The sequence below is a fragment of the Oryzias melastigma genome, linkage group LG15, assembly GCF_002922805.2.
Source record: "Oryzias melastigma strain HK-1 linkage group LG15, ASM292280v2, whole genome shotgun sequence".
NCBI classification, from domain to species: Eukaryota; Metazoa; Chordata; class Actinopteri; order Beloniformes; family Adrianichthyidae; genus Oryzias; species Oryzias melastigma.
This window is the reverse complement of record NC_050526.1, coordinates 3382782-3398789: the sequence shown is the minus strand read 5'-3', so window position 1 is coordinate 3398789 and position 16008 is coordinate 3382782. Positions and strand designations below refer to the sequence as shown.

Here is a 16008-nt window from a genome sequence, read left to right as displayed (position 1 = left end):
AAACCAACAAACATCCGCTTCTTCACCATTCCGAACACACGAGCTGAGACTGCGAGCGGACGCCCTTACTTGTCTCGAGGCGCGCTGATGGCCGTCATTTTTCGGGTTTGTGTTCAGGATTCGACCGGATCTGCAACACAGAAAGACAGCAACATTTATAAGCGTTTACAGCCCCTTATTTACCAATAAATATGAATCAGCAGAGTGAGTCTCTGTTTGAACATTTGATTGATAAAAAGAAAAACACTGACGATAAATGAATTTATCCCAGCTTTGTTTGGAATTCTCTTCAGGACTGTATTTAGACTTTAGAAATAAAGCATGTTTTATCATTAGGTGTTTAGACGTGTTTTTCCACTGTTAACAAATCATAGTTAAACAATTCCTGCAGCAGGTTAATTACTATTTCCCAGAACTGTTGCAGCCGGCAGCTAAAATCCACACAGACGCTTTGCAATACATTCACATTTGCAGGTTAATTTATTTTTTGATAACTTTTAGGAGACAAAATGTAGAAAAATAAGTTCAAATGTACCCATATTTCGTCGTTTCCCTAATAATTGTTCATCTTCCTCAATTTTGTGTTGCAAAAATGAAACTTAAAAGTCATTCAAAGCCACAAGTGGTGAAAAAGCTAAATGTTAGTCACACTCCTGCAGTCAAACACAACATTTTTTCTTGGAAAAACCTTTTAAATTAAATTTAAAAGCATCTGAATTTCCCCCGACTGCACTCCAAAAGCAGACTTACTCAGAGATGAAGACTCCTCGTGCACTCCTCACATGCGCGCCTCACAAAAGGCCGAATGAGCTGCACATGGTTCATTTTATACCATCCTCTTGTCTGTTTTCTTTGACCCCACCCTTCATGTACATCCTCCCCTTCCACACAAGCACGCACGGCATTCTTTGACGTAAAGATGCCAACAGCCACAATCTGAGAAAACAAAATTCTCCTCATTTCTATGTGGAAAGAAAAATCCTCTTTTTTCCATCATTTGTGTGTTATTGTTTTGCTTCTGAACTGAAAATGTTTTCACACGAGTGGATGGAGCCTGCCAGCTTTGGGAGCTGACCTTCTCCAAACAGAGGAAATACGGCTAGAAATGAAAAACTCTGAGAAGAGTTCTCATAAGCCTGGTTTGTACTGAGCGGTCCAGGTAATTCAGGTGAACATTTCCAGTCAAAGTTGGACCCTCAGGACACATAGAGCAATTGCGTAGCTTTGCGTCATAGTAGTGCAACTATAGCAAAACCAACAACCACAACAATGGAGGTCATCCGGCAGCTCATTGGTTCCCATTTGGCTTTTGGTGCTTTGTATCTACAGTTACAGCTCTCGATCGTTGCTAAGGTGGCGATTCGATTCATGAATTGAACCATGATTCTTACTTTTTAATATAATATTTGTTTCTGTGTCTGTCTTGTACAGGATGTATAAATGTATTTATATCATTTATACCTTATTTAGAACAGGAGATCAGAATAAACAAAACTGATAATAAAAAAAAACATAAAGATTTAGATAGAAAGAAATGGTGTAAGTCGTTTTTAGTCAACCTTCTGGTTAAGTAATATAAACAACATAAAAAGCATTAATAAAATCTTATTTTTGATGATTTAACAACAAAACCTGAAAATGTTCTCCACAGTTTTCTATCCTCAAAGTTCTTCAACATTTTACGTTCTAAGCATTACATAGTAGAATCACCTGACTCGCATTGATCACATCCGCTTTTCAGCAGCGCAAAGATGCGTTTCTCCGTTTCAAAATAAGATGGAGTTTCGTTAATTGCGTCAATTGTTGAAGAGTTACCATAACCAAAAGAATGTAAACACTGGAGCTTAAGCGCCAGTGTCAAAGGAAAATAATTTTTTTCAGAAGTTCTGTCAGTGAGCGGAACTTCAGTCTCAGTTTATGAACTGAAAAAAATCCCTCCCTAGTCTTATTTTGAAAACAGGAAGCTTCACCGGCATGAAGATGTGTTTACTTCCGGTGACGGTTCCGCTGCTCTTTCAGTTTTGTTTTGTAAACTTCAAATCCTACATTAATCTGCATTTCAGAGCAAAAATACATCGTCCCCAGATAATATTTTGATCATTTTTGACTACACTCAACTATATACATAAAGATTGCGAATCAGCGATTGTTACATCCTGCTGCTGCTGTCTGGCATCCTTTCCCATCCAGTTCCCTTTGGCTCACCTGGCAGGTGTGGCCAATGTGCCTTGATTGGCAGATGGTGTCTATTTAAGTCAGAGGCGGCCACACCAAGCCAAGCAGGGAGGAGAGCAGCAGGCTGGGTGTTGGTTTGGGTTGGTTGTTGACATTTGTTACTTTTCGTCCTCAGCAGTCTTAGATTGCTGGGTTTTGTTGTGTTAGTTTGGGGTTGGGTCTTGGTAGTTCTGATTTGCAGGCTTTGTTTAATTTGTTTTGATTAGGTAGTTTTGTAGGCAGCCATTAGCAGGGAGCTGCTGACTCCGACGGTTATCATGGCTGGGTCAGCAGTTTCCCTGACTTCTTTTTCTTTTGGCCAAGGTTCCAACTCCATTTTGGTTTGTTCTTCTTAACCAAGCCACTAATTATTTCTTGTTCTATTTCAGGACAGAGGTTTTCATTTTAAATAAACTGTTCTATTTATACATTTTTTGTTGTCCAGTTTAATGTTATTGTCCCCACTGATGGTCATCCCCTAGACTCCGGGCCGGTTTGGCCATTGGGGACCTAACAGCGATCTTGGACGTCGTGAATATTCTTACTCGAATTTTCGGGAGCAGATGGAAACACTGAAGCAGAAAATTATACAAGATAGAAATTAGCGCAAGATAACATGTGGGAGCCATTACCAACATTAACATAAAATGATCTGGAGGGTCGGATAGAATTACCCAGAGGGCCGAATCCGGGCCTCGACTTTGACATATATGTCTTAGGGGCATTGGGATCTAGATCAAATGTTTCTAGCAGACAGGTATAACGCACCTTAAGGACACTTTAAAATCCACTTCTATGACATCACTCGGACTGATAAGCCAGCCTTGGGACTGGGACTTGCAGACAAGTACACCACTCACAGGACAGGCCACCAGGGGTCGATACTGTGCAAGTTGAGTGGCAGACAAAGGCCCAATCCAAATTCTTCCCTTACAGCTTTTACCTACCCTTCCAATTGTAGGCGCATGTGGAGGGGTAGTGGTATCTGAAATCCTTTTTTAAGGGATAGGGGCTTAAGGCTGTATATCCCTCTGCCAGTAGGGTGAACAGTGTTGCGCTGAAGAAACACTTACCCTCACGTAGGTGTGGTCTGAAGCACAGAAGTTTATATTCAAATGCAAGTAATTACTTTCTGTTTTTGCATGACTTTTTAAAGTGATAAAACCGATATATTCTGTATTTTCTGAGCGCTGGCAGCTATGCTTTAACAGTGGTCAGCGACTATTGATGATGTCATCATTTCTCTTTTTGGACAGCTAAATGTAGGGGTAGGAAGAAGCCATAGGGATAGGGGAAGAATTCGGATTCTGCAAAAGGTGGGTCTCTTGATGGCCCAATCCGGGGGCGTCAGGGGAGTTTACCTGGATCAGGTGTGTTTAGCCTTTAACGACCTAAATGGTAGGTTGAAATCTAGAGTTTCACACTTGTAGCCTAGTTTCTGGTAATGGAATCTAACTATCAGGACATGGAATGGAGGAAAAGAGCCTTAGAGCCTCCATGCACAGTTTGGGCTTTGAAACCCAACTTCTCGATTGGACTTCCTTCCACTCATGCTGGAAATGAGATGGAAAATGTATCTGGTTTTTGTGGATAAACAAAAGTGCCCTGACTGGAGACTCCACCGTCCGTGTGGGGCATGATAGTGATTCCTGGATGGTCGGGATCAGGAGGAACAGCCTCCTTGTTCTGAATCCAAGCTGTTTGTTTTATTGGACTGCTGTTTGTCTATACTGTCCATAGCACCACTCTCAACCAAAAGGGTGTCCATTAGTAAAACGATTGAGTTAATAGTGGTGTCATCAATTGGTCATGAGTCCTGGACACCCGGGGGAGGGATTTCATTATCAGAGGAGAAGATCGGATGGACTCGGGAGGACTAAACCTACTAAAGGTCTGTTGAGAGCATATCTTATTCTGAAAACCAACTTTTTTAAACCACCAGACAGGAAACTGTGCAGCTCAACAGTGGAAATGCTAAACTCTTACTATATTTGATTAAGTCCCTGCATTGTTGTTCTGATCAGATTTCACAGTTTAAAAGCAAAAACATTTAGTTCTGATTCTAACACCACTAACCGATAAAAACAAACCAAACATTCAGTCCATATTCAGTCTGTGCCAAATGACATTAGGCCAAACTGTACCAAATTATGACAAAAATGACTATAAAAATAGCCTTTTTTCCATTTTACTCATCCCTGTTGAGGCAAAATCGAATGCAGGCACCACAGTGTGTAAAAAGCTCAATCAAAATTCCATGTCCCAGATTCCTGTAAAGTGAAGCTTCTAATGTGTCATCAGCGTGCACACGCTGTGTAGATAACATGTTCACCCAGAGTGTCAGCTTTTGGAACTAATGGAGCACTGCACTAACTGAATGCATTTGAACCCTCCTCTTAAAAGCTGACCTACAGAGAACAGATACATCAAATTCCAACTTTAAAAAATTTGTATTTTTGTTCTTTTCAGTATGACAGTGTCAGTAAAGTCGAGCCATAATTAACATTTGATTTTCTGTATTATTTTTATTTTAAGCTACTTTCATTATAAGCCCTGCATAATTGAAAAAAAATTGCAAAGACTTCTAGTTTAACAATATTGACATGATGCGGAAATTCAGTTTCATTCTGATTAAGAAACTAGTGCTTTTAAATAACAGTCTCTTAAACCTGTAAAAGTTCATTAATATTGTGAATTATTTGGTCCAGTTCTATGACTGAATGTTTCTTAGAAATTATTTTCTGAGCTTAGCATGTTTAAAAACACAAAAAAAAATTCCTTTACAAAGAAAAAATTACAGATGCAGAACCAGATCCCCAAAATGTGTTCAGTTTAGTTTTTAAAAATAAAAACATAGGCTAAACCTAACTATTTGATAAGAGAGAGAAACCAAAAAAGAGAACCTGAGACATTCATCTATCAAAAGACTAAAAATGATTTACACAGGCTAAAATGACTCTTCTTAGCAACAAGACACACAGCTATTGGCTTTGTGAAAGTAAAGAGAAATAAACCTTTATTAAAAATAATATTGATACTGCTGAGAACCATAAAGCCCAATAGGGGCTTCGGTTTAGTAGCTTATGTGAAAATTTAAAAATGTAAAACAAACATGTCTTTGTAGTATTTTAATGCCCAAAGCTGGTATGCTTTGAATACTTATATATTGGGTTGTTGTTTTTCTGTGAGGGATAACATTTAAAAAAAGAACACATAATAAAAAAAGATAGACAGAAATCCTACTGTTGTGCTGAATTAAATCCATAATTAGGAAAACGATAAAATAAATAGATAAATAAATAAAGCTACGGCTGTGTTGTATGGCCCGTATGGCACAGCTGCCCTCGCCGCCAACCTTTGACTTGACCTCACTTGCTAAGAAGCCCCTACACACTCTCGACTTCTCTTTCCGTAAGGATGGTCTAAGCCTTATGAGACAAATTGATTTAAAAAGCACTATTTTCAAAATGGTGGCTATTCTGTTGGTTTATCTCCATAGCAACCATTTTATATTTTGGTCACCTGGGAATACCGAACAGATCAACGTGAGTTTCAGGATAATCGACAAAAGTAAATTTTAGGATTTCCTTAGCAACCGAGGTTATTTGTTAACCACGCCCACATTCCTAATATCTTCATATCCTATGTTATATCATTTGTTTCAGCTTTAGTCTGGGATTAATATGTTAAATTTTCACAATGTTTTGCAAAAAAATGTGAGAGTATTAGGAGAACACCACTTTTGAAAGCTCGCCGTTAAAAATCTACAACTTCTAATTCCAATATTAATTACCCATTTGCTTCCAAATGATGCCCGAGTTAGAAAACAATTGATACAAATCTCTAGGACAAGTTTTGGTTTGTAGATGGTACTAAAGATTTTTTTTTTTTAATTCAAGATGGCGGCCCCTCACTAAGGTCAAAGATGGTCAAAACTCCAGCGGTTGTTGTAGACTTAAGCTGGCAAGCTATGTGTGAAATTTCGTAAAAATCGGCCAAACAAATGGTTTTGTTGACTATGCTGAAAGCTAATTTTTAGCGGGTAGTATGTGTGTGCAAATTTTGTTGAGTTTTCGCACATGTGGCGGGGGTCAAATTTTTGCTCAAAGGCGCAGAAATTTTTCCAACTGCGAAAACAATCTGGTCCTTGCAATTAGTGACTGCTGCGGGTCATAATAATAAACACTATTAACACATAATGATGTAATCCTTGACATTTGACCAACTGATTTTTTCCACGGATAAATGGTTTTATTTAGATGTTGTGATGGATCCTTTGGCCCGTACACCACATATTTGAGCTGTAGCTGGATGCTACAAATCTTCAGCTGTGACAGTCTGATCCGGTTCTTAAATTTCTGCCCTGGGTTGAAGTAGACACCTGTTCAGGAAATGCGCTTCCTGCGCCCCCACCAACCCAAGCAGAATGTCAAGGGTGCATAAAAGTACGTTTTTGTGGGTAGAATAGATATATTTAGCCTTAAACAGCAGTTGTGTTCTCATCCCGGTTGATGAAAAGACATTCCTGTGTGATTTTCTCTTGGATCACTCATGGTCGTATCTGATATCTGGCTCACAAGATGGTTTGTTAAAGCAGTCACGCTTTCTCTAAGCATGTGTCCTCCAGCTGATCCTACCCACATGAAGCTGTATGACCCAGCCATTGACTGTCAATAAGAACTGAACAGAGTATCCCCTCGTGTTCCAAATAGGAAGTTCCCGATAGTCCCATAAAATCTAAATTCCATAGACTTCTATTGAGAAATAAACAGCTATTACTCAATCAATATGTTAGTCAAAATAACCCATCTTGCTCTGGTACCCCTTTTAACATTTTCTTGCTAACTGTAGATTTTTTTTATCTTTAGTTTATCAATTGGCCAATCAGATACCTCAGTGATTAGCAATAGTGGTTGCCATAGAAATAATGACTCAGACCGACATGGACCAACCACAGCTTACTGGTTCCAACATGGTGATGGACATATCGTAAAATGGTGACTAAATTGACATGGAAGTCCTTTTCTATGGGTGATGCCTCACTCGCTCAGTTCAGTTCTCTTTATACAGCCAATGGCGTTGACTCATATGGGTTTTTGGGTTGTCCTGCCCGTGGAGATTCGCAAAGAGGGGTGGCCACATCTTCAGAGGAGCACAGGTGTGTCTTGCAGTTCTCTTGAGGCTTGTACGGACAACTTAAGGGACATCCTAAACATGGAAAGTACCATTGTCGTGTGTGGTAAGTGTATCGTGAAGTATTCGTATGGATAATGTAAGTTAGCAGACCAAGTGCTGCTTACTACATCGTCTGGTTCCAAAATATCAACGGACATATCGCGGAAATATTCTGACTAAATGGACTTCATTTGGTTGGAGCCATTTTCTACAGGTGACGTTACATCCCCTCAGTTCAATTCTATACAGTCAATGGCGTTTTTGGGTTGTCCGGTGCCGGGGAGGTTCGTAGACAGGTGCCTTAAAAGGAATGTAGGTGTATGGAGCTAAATTGGGGCCAATATTATTTGAAACCCAAATAAAACAAATAAAAAATGTGAAACTTTTTGCTATTCTAATATTAATTTATTAATCTAATATAATTAATTTATTTCAAATGTTCAATTTTTTAGGTTTCAAAACTAAAAATTTCAATTTTAAAACTTTTTTTCCAGTTTCAAATCTCTTTTTCACTTTTAATTCTTTTTGTATTTTTTTTTTTTTTTTCGTTTTTGAATCTGAAAATTTCAGTTTCAAAAATTTTGGCCCCGTTGTGGCGCGGTTAACACAAAGGACCAATAAAAATCGCTGAGGGTGGTCACTTCAGTCCCGGTGCATTCACTAACTCTGGGAACTTGGACAAATCCATTAAATAAATGGCTGAACTCTCTGTGAAGTCAGTAAATCAGCCATTTTCTGACCGTAATTATCACAGTTCTCAGAGTTTATTTTAGAATAGCAAGAAGTTTTTGACATTTAACAATTTTTTTTGGTGGAACAAAGATTTTATTTCAAGTTGTTTCCTTTGGCTTTCAAATAATATTGGCCCCAATTTAGCTCCGTACTGTTCTGTCTTGCAGTTCCCCTGAGGCTCGTACAGCTGACTTAACAGACATCCTAAAAATGGAACCAGTACCATAGTTGTGTGTGTGGTAAGTGTATCGTGAAGTATTCCTAAGCAATGTCAGTTATTGGACCAAAATGTCTGTTTTTTCTTTGAAAAATGGCGACTGAATCCATTTCATTTCATTAAAACCAGAAGTAAAGCTTTTTCTTTAGGTGATGTCAAAGTCCATCTCTATATACTGTCAATGGACCAGCACATAGAAGCTGCAGAAAGAAAGGGGAGGTAAACCTATTACTTTTTATATGCCTTGATGATTTATGAGTTTCTGTTAAACTGCTCTCTGTATCTGTAAGCCAAACACAGTTGCACAATCTGACAAAGTAGGGTAGAACTTATATTGAATTCTGGCCAATAAGGTAATAAAACATCAATGATATTTGGGATTTTAGGCTTTTTATGCCTCCAGACCCATTTTCACAGAAGAGCTGACATGAAATCCAAAAAAAATGAATACTCTAAAACCTGGAGGAAGAAAAAATTATGTTGCAATGGTTGAACGTTGGAAAAAGGAAACCAGTTAATTTGTTCCCTCACTGTAAACCCCTCCAACAGACTTGCCTTTATTCCCAGACCGGGACGGGGAAGAGCTTGCTGTTGGTCATATGAGGAGAGGGAAGAATAACATCCTCCGCCGGGGTCACATCCCCGCGCTCAACACTCTCCAAGTCGTGCTTTCGTATTTCTCTAAACTGGAATGTAATTCTCAGAGGAAGTCTTCAAAATTGATTGCAAATGTTAGAGTTTTGGCAGTATTTTATCATTTAAAATTCAAAAAAGATGCAACTTGAAATAGTCTAAATTAAAGATCGTGACATCACTCATCATCACCATTCATAGATAGGTTTTGGGGTTTACCCCCGAAGAGAAGCAACACAAAATTAAAAGTTATTCCCATTCCAGTGGTTGAAACACACTCGGTTATTGTGCTGATGTGGGAAAAATGTGTCCTTTTAGTCCTCACAGTGTTCAGAGGCTGCAGACAGGTCAAAGTGCTGCCACAGAGTAAACATCATCAGACCAAGACACCGATTAGCAAACAGTAGACATACTGATGTCTGGTCAGCCTTTAGAATAAAGACAAAGAGTAAAACAAGCCCATTAACGCGGTTGATGGACTCTCTGATGACGAAATGGAGAGTTTCCACAAGACAATTAGCCTCATAAAAAAACAATAAAGTCTGATGATCGCTATATAGTACTAGATTCTTTCTTTGTTTACACAGAAGCCATTGATAGTCCAATTTAGATTAAGAAAATAACAGACAGATTCCGTTAACGTTATCACTACCATCCTCCCTCTGATGAGAACACTCGGTCCCACAAACATGAATTCTATGTAGCACAAAAACGACGTTTCAGGTAACAGTTTTATCACCAAGAAAAGCCTCAGAAACTGATATCTGAAAGGAATTTGCTGAGAAACATCATAGAGGTCACAGAAAGTCATACTTTAAAGACCCCGTCTGGTCAAAATGTTCTTGTGGATTTTTTTTTCATGATGAAGAACAAATAAAGAAAATTAAGCTCAAAATTACATCTGAGTATTTCTTTATGCGAGCTGTTGGGAATCAGGGACAAACAAATGTTTAAAAAGATTTTTTTGTGATGTAGAAAATATGCTGGGTGGGGCCACAAACTCCACTTGCAAACAAATAGATCCATTAACATCTTCGTTTTCCGTGTCCGAACTGGTATCTGGATCAAAACTGTACGGCTGATTTGCTCAGATGCAAATATCTAATGAACTATTGAAACTATAGCTGTGCGTACATGTGAAAAATGTCTTTAAGCTGATCAAAAAGTGATTAGGATTGAAGTGTCCGTATGGTTCCTGAATTTATCCGGTTATAACAAACGTTTAAATCTGTTGCATGTTCAATCTGAATAAATCATTTTGACTTTAGAACTATCTAAAATACAAGAGCACGGCCATAGAAGTAGTAGTAGTGGGGTTCTGTTGTAAACAAACGTGTTGTGGTTAGCATGTATCTAGACGATTTTCTGAGTATGCTTTTATTTATCTATGTATTTATTTCTTGAAAGTATGACGGAGTATTAACACCACTTTATAAAAAATATATATATTTTTTTTAAATTACGACTTTAAATCTCGTAAATTTACGAGAAAAAAGTCGTAACTGCTAAATTACGAGAATAAAGTTGTATATTTATGACTTTAAAAGTCATAGGCTACATTTATGACTTTTAATCTCGTAAATTTAAGAGATTTAAAGTCGTAAATTAATGAGAAAAGAACCCAAGTTGTCTGTTTATCAGAGCTCGAAGATGAAAGACGTGGAGTAACTTGCGGAGATTTATTTCCAGATCGGTGTTAAAGACAAAGAAATTCTGAACCTTTTGGCGATTCAACATCCAAAAGCTTAAAGCTTTTTGTCTAAATCTTTAATCTACATGGTCTGCATTTTTCTTTCGAGTTGAGAAATGATAACAGAACAAATGAATGTGAGACTGTTTCTTGAGTGGCTAGAGAGGCACTTTAAATAAAATGGATTATTACTATTATTATAAATCATTTGATTTATCAAACAGATTAATCAACTTTCTTTTTTATTTAAACTAATTTCTTGTCATTTTAGTGGTGAAATGGTTTCCTGTTTGTTTGTTTTTTTGTAGAAGATATCAAATCTGTTCAGTTAAAATCCCAACTACTTTTTATAACCTTCCACGATTTATTTCAGAAAAAAAATTTGACCAATAAATCAGAATCTAATCAAATTACACTCAACCTAAAAATGCAATTGATTCAGAATTTTGCCAACTCTATTTGTTAAAGTCTATCAGCAGGTTCACTACAGAAACTGCTGTTTCTTGAGCCGTCTAGTCTGAACACTGACCTGTAGACATGTAAATGTGAGCTAAGGGATAGCTGGGGGCTAAATTTAGTGCCTCATCCCAAAACGCGGCTCATGTAACACTGGACTCACATTCCAAACTCCAATCCTGATCAAAATGTAGTCTTACACTCTAAGTATCCACGATCCCATTTTAAATGTGCTAATGGAAAGGCTTACAGCTCACACGGTTGATAGACACGTCTCTGAAGGGAAATTATCATTATCCAGCTGCAACAACTGGATACAACTCAACAACAGCTAAACAATAAAAAACTCCAGTCGGGAATCGTTTTAGAGAAGACAAAGAAATCTGTTAATGTCTTTGTTTTTCTCATCTGAGCTCCCATCTGGCTTAAAACTGTACGGCTGGAGAGCTTTGATACTGCTCTGAATGTTTGTTTACCGGTAATGTTAAATTAGGGGTATGAGGGGCTGTAAGCTAGCACGAACAATTGTAAAGAAGTGGATGATAGGAAGTGCGGGCTGGCTTACTCCAAGCCAATAGTTCCACACACAACTTAGAGCAGAGGGTCTCAAACTGGCGGCACACAGGCCATTTGTGGCCCCCAAGTCGATGGTCACCTTCATTTGAAAGTCTAATTTGGCTATTTTAGTCTTTTTTCAGCTTTTTAGGCTAATTTGGAGTTTAGCTAATATTTTAGCTACATGCTAACAATTTTGGCTAGTTTAAGATTTTTTTCTGTTTTTTAGGTTATTTTGGAGTTTAGCTAATATTTCATCTGCATTCTAACTGTTTTGGCTAATTTAGCATTTTTTTCACTTTTTTAGGCTAATGTGGAATTTAGCTAATATTTTAGCTACATGCTAGCTATTTTGGCTAATTTAGGATTTTTTCAGTTTTTTTGGTTATTTTGGAGTTTAGCTAATATTTTAACTACATGCTAGCTCTTTTGGCTAATTTAGGATTTTTTTTTTTTACTTTTTAAGGTTATTTTGGAGTTTAGCTAATATTTCAGCTACATGCGAGGTATTTTGGCTAATTTTTGATTTTTTTTACATTTTAGGTTATTTTAGAGTTTAGCTAATATTTTAGCTAAATTGCTAACTATTTTAGCTAATTTAGGATTTTTTTTGTTTTTTTAGGTCATTTCGGAGTTTAGCTAATATTTCATCTGCATTCTAGTTGTTTTTTGCTAATATAGGATTTTTTCACTTTTATGCTAATTTGGCATTTAACTACTATTAACTGGCTATTAGCTTCGGCATTTTAAGCTATTAGCTTCAGCAATTTCAGCTATCAACTTCAGCGTTTTTAGCTACAAATTTTAGCATCTTCAGCTATAAGCTTCAGCGTTTTCAGCTATCAGCACTAGCATCTTCAGCAGCCAAATTCAGCATTCATACTAGTATTAACACAGGTAATACTATATATCTAGTTTTTAGTTAGTTTAAAGCTAATGTTAGCTAAGATATGTGCTTTACATCTAGTTTACCCATGACCTGATTAGTCGACTAATCAGAAAAAATAATTGCTGATTAGTCGACTATTAAAATAATAATTTGTGGCACCTCTAATAGACAATGGACCAAATATATAGGCAGTAGACAAAAAAACTATTTTTGGCACAAATGGAACCAGCCTCAGCCAGACTCTGCCTTCAGTGGCCCCAAAGTAAACCGAGTTTGACACCCCAGACTAAAAATGTCAATACTGCCGCTCTGCAGAAACTGGATTTTGGATAAAAACGGCATAAGACCACTGGGGAAAAATAGATCAAAAGATGATTGGAGTGGGTCTTTAAATCAATTTTCATTCTGAACAGGTCTCTCTTGTTTTGTTAAGAGGCGTTTAAGTAGAGCTGGGTACCCTAATCTGAAAGATGTGCCTGCATTTGTCTGTATCGACAGGAAAGAGATGACATCATGACAATGCAAATAAAAGTATCCAACCAATGCCGGAGAGCTGGAGTTGGATGCCTGTGCCGGGGTGGGGGGACTATGTTTCTTATAGAAGAAAGTAAGAGCAAAAAAAAATGTTAATCTACTCTGAAAGGGGGGCAGAGGACAAAAGACTTTAAATAGTTGGTCTTCAGTGTGGCCCTCCCCCTTCTTTCAACACAAAGTTCTTTCCCGCCACCCTGAGAGGGCGCAAACAAAAGCCCAACGCCAGCAGGAGCAGCCAACTCCGCTCATCACCCAAGTCCGTTTGGATGAGAGGTCCTAGATCCCAAGCCACAAGTAACCTTTGATGGGTTTTTATGACATTTTATGAAGATTACAACCAATTGAGACTTGAAAAGAATGACTCAGGTGACAAACCAACTCAAGCAGTAAAGCAGACGCAGTGAGTCAATGCACCGGTAAAAGCTCCCCCTGGCCTTTGGGTCACAAGTGTCACCAACACATGTTGAATGGAACCCACATGTTGGTACAATTATCAGACATAAATCTACTTCTATAACCCTTAAGTAAAACTATAGCAGAAGCTACAACACTTTCTGAAAGTGGAGAGTCTGTTGCCACTGAAGGCATCTCCTCTCATCCAGTCTGTTAGCATGCGAAGACCCACGTGTCATCAAATGTCACGGTAGCAGCAAATATCGCACGTGCCGTCAAGCAGCCTCGTGATTGATCACAAGGGGCTAAAATATCATAGTTCTAGAAGTGGAAGCTCCTTTTTTACCCGGTATATATTGAGATTTGTTAACAGCACAAACAGAAGATGTGCTCGGAGACGTCTGGGAGAGTGTCGCGAGGGTGAAGAGCACATGTCTGCGGGGCAGCCTTCACCTCGAAGCGGTACAGAATCTGACGGGTCGCGGAATCTCGCGTTACACCTCGAAATCCCATGAATGAAAAATGAAGTCCAGCGGAAAAAAAGGACGCGGTCAACTTGGCGCTAAACGTGGGTTCAAACAAAAGAAAGACGGCTGGCAGCCGGAATGCCCACAACGTGGTTAAATTTGTCACAAAAACGTTTGTTAAACACACAAAAACGAGTCCTTAAGTGACTGATGACACAGAAAAGCGGAGCATCCTCACAAACACATGTTATTGTGATACATTTCACGGCAATACAGTTCGGAATTTAATAAAAGTCTATAAAACGTCACTTTTCTTTAAAAATAACACCGCCTTGTTCATTCACAGCATCGTTTAGTCCGTTTTCATCCACGAAATAACTTCTTACCTTCTTAATGTTGGTGATGCGTTCAGTTTGGTGACAGTCTCGCGCAATATTCGGGGTACCTCGTAAATGTCTGCTTCCACCGCAGCCTTGCCCCCTTTTTAAAATCTAAACTTTAAATACATCCCCTTTTTTAGCAACTATATGATTAAAATGTACCTTTTGGGGGCAAAACTTCCTCATTACACATTTTCTTCTAGATTTTTTCTTATTAAAAAAGTAATAATAAAATGTACGAGTGTCCATGAAGGCACCCCTCGTGTTGCCTATCAATGTAGGTTAAGAGCAGGGAATGACAAGGAGATTTACTAAATTTGAGCACTTTGATTTATTTATTCAAAAATAGATCCTGAAACAAAGAAAAACAAAAATTCTGGTAACTTTCTGATTTATTTTCAACTTTTCAGATCAATGTATTTGACTGAAACAACTCAAGTTGGGTCCAAACTTTATCTAACTCCATCCACATTACTGTATTATTAAACAGTCTATCAATGAGTTGAAAGAACAGGCATACTATGATGAATAATAAATGATGTTTTCCAGAAAGGAGTATCAGTATACCTCTGAATATTATGCTTTTTTATTACTATGTTTAGGTTCCTGCCAAAAAATAGTTTTATGTTCATTTTAAAATTGTGCAAATGCTTCCTAATAATTGTAGTCACAGAGTTTTAAGTTTTCATTGTCCTCCTGCAAGATCCTTGTTGTTTCTTGTCGGGTTCCTCTTGTTTTCCTGAACAGAAATTTTTGTTTGTTTTAATAAATCTGGATTAATTCTCCTGAATTTGGCTCGATCTTTCAGCTATCGCCTCCTGTAAAACTAACTAAGTGTTTCTCGTGAGAGATTTAACAACTTCACTTGACAAAAATGTGCATTTTTGCTAAACGGAAACTTAAAAACGACTTCAGAGGCAATTAACTTTTATTTTCAAACACGATCTGAGGACATCGCACGCGGAACGCAACAAATGCAAACAGAAACAGCTCTTGGCTCGTCATCCTACCTCGTCTTTGGCAGAAAAGAGGACTCCTGGAATCAATTTCCTTCTCCGAGCTGAGCTTCACAACCAAAACAGTCCAACAAAGTAAAGGGTATGAGATGACGCCCCACAATCCTGGCCATGTTCTGTTACTCCACCTCCTGTGTGAAACACTCAATGACCATGAAAAGTGACTAATCCTGGATAAAAAAAACATTTTACAAGAGACAAAGATGCAAAAACAACGTGGGTAAAAAGCTTTGCGTGATTCATGTGGCAGGATTTGGACAAACGTGTGTGAATCCAGGCTGAAGGTTACCTCAGTCTGAGGACAAAAGCATCAACAAAATCAAACTATCAGCAGTGTTTTTGAGCCCAAGAATCAGTTCTCAACCATTTGGAACAAAAATAATACTTCCAAATCATGCAAGACGCTGAGCAAGTTGCACATCTACGCAGACACAGAGAAATATTTGTTTTTCTTCAACGATCTGTAGAATCGCATGCCCTCACACGATTTCATCCAATCACATCAGTCTGCCCTGTCATGTTGTTGTACACAAAAATGCGTCTAAAAACACTAAGAGTTGGTGTCGGCTGTTTATTCATGCAGACGCGGTGGGTAGTTAGTCTACACACCCTGTTTCTCCAGAGTCTAAAATAACCTTGTGGTTTTGGAGAGACACC

At 38.2% G+C, this 16008-nt stretch overlaps 1 protein-coding gene across 5 annotated transcripts in view; it reads right to left on the bottom strand.

Moving 5' to 3' along the window:
- The window catches only part of LOC112161567 (equilibrative nucleoside transporter 1), a 48426-nt gene that overhangs the window by 14280 nt on the left and 18138 nt on the right, over positions 1-16008 (bottom strand). For 2 of the 5 annotated variants that reach the window (XM_024296794.2, XM_024296793.2), the window contains exon 2: positions 70-130. In XM_024296794.2, the coding sequence (XP_024152562.1) occupies positions 70-98 (29 nt within the window). In that variant the 5' untranslated portion in view covers positions 99-130. Of the gene's footprint in view, positions 1-69; positions 131-750; positions 831-14341; positions 14422-15345; positions 15483-16008 lie in introns of those variants that run through there. The other 3 variants (XM_024296790.2, XM_024296792.2, XM_024296791.2) reach the window with 3 other exon arrangements.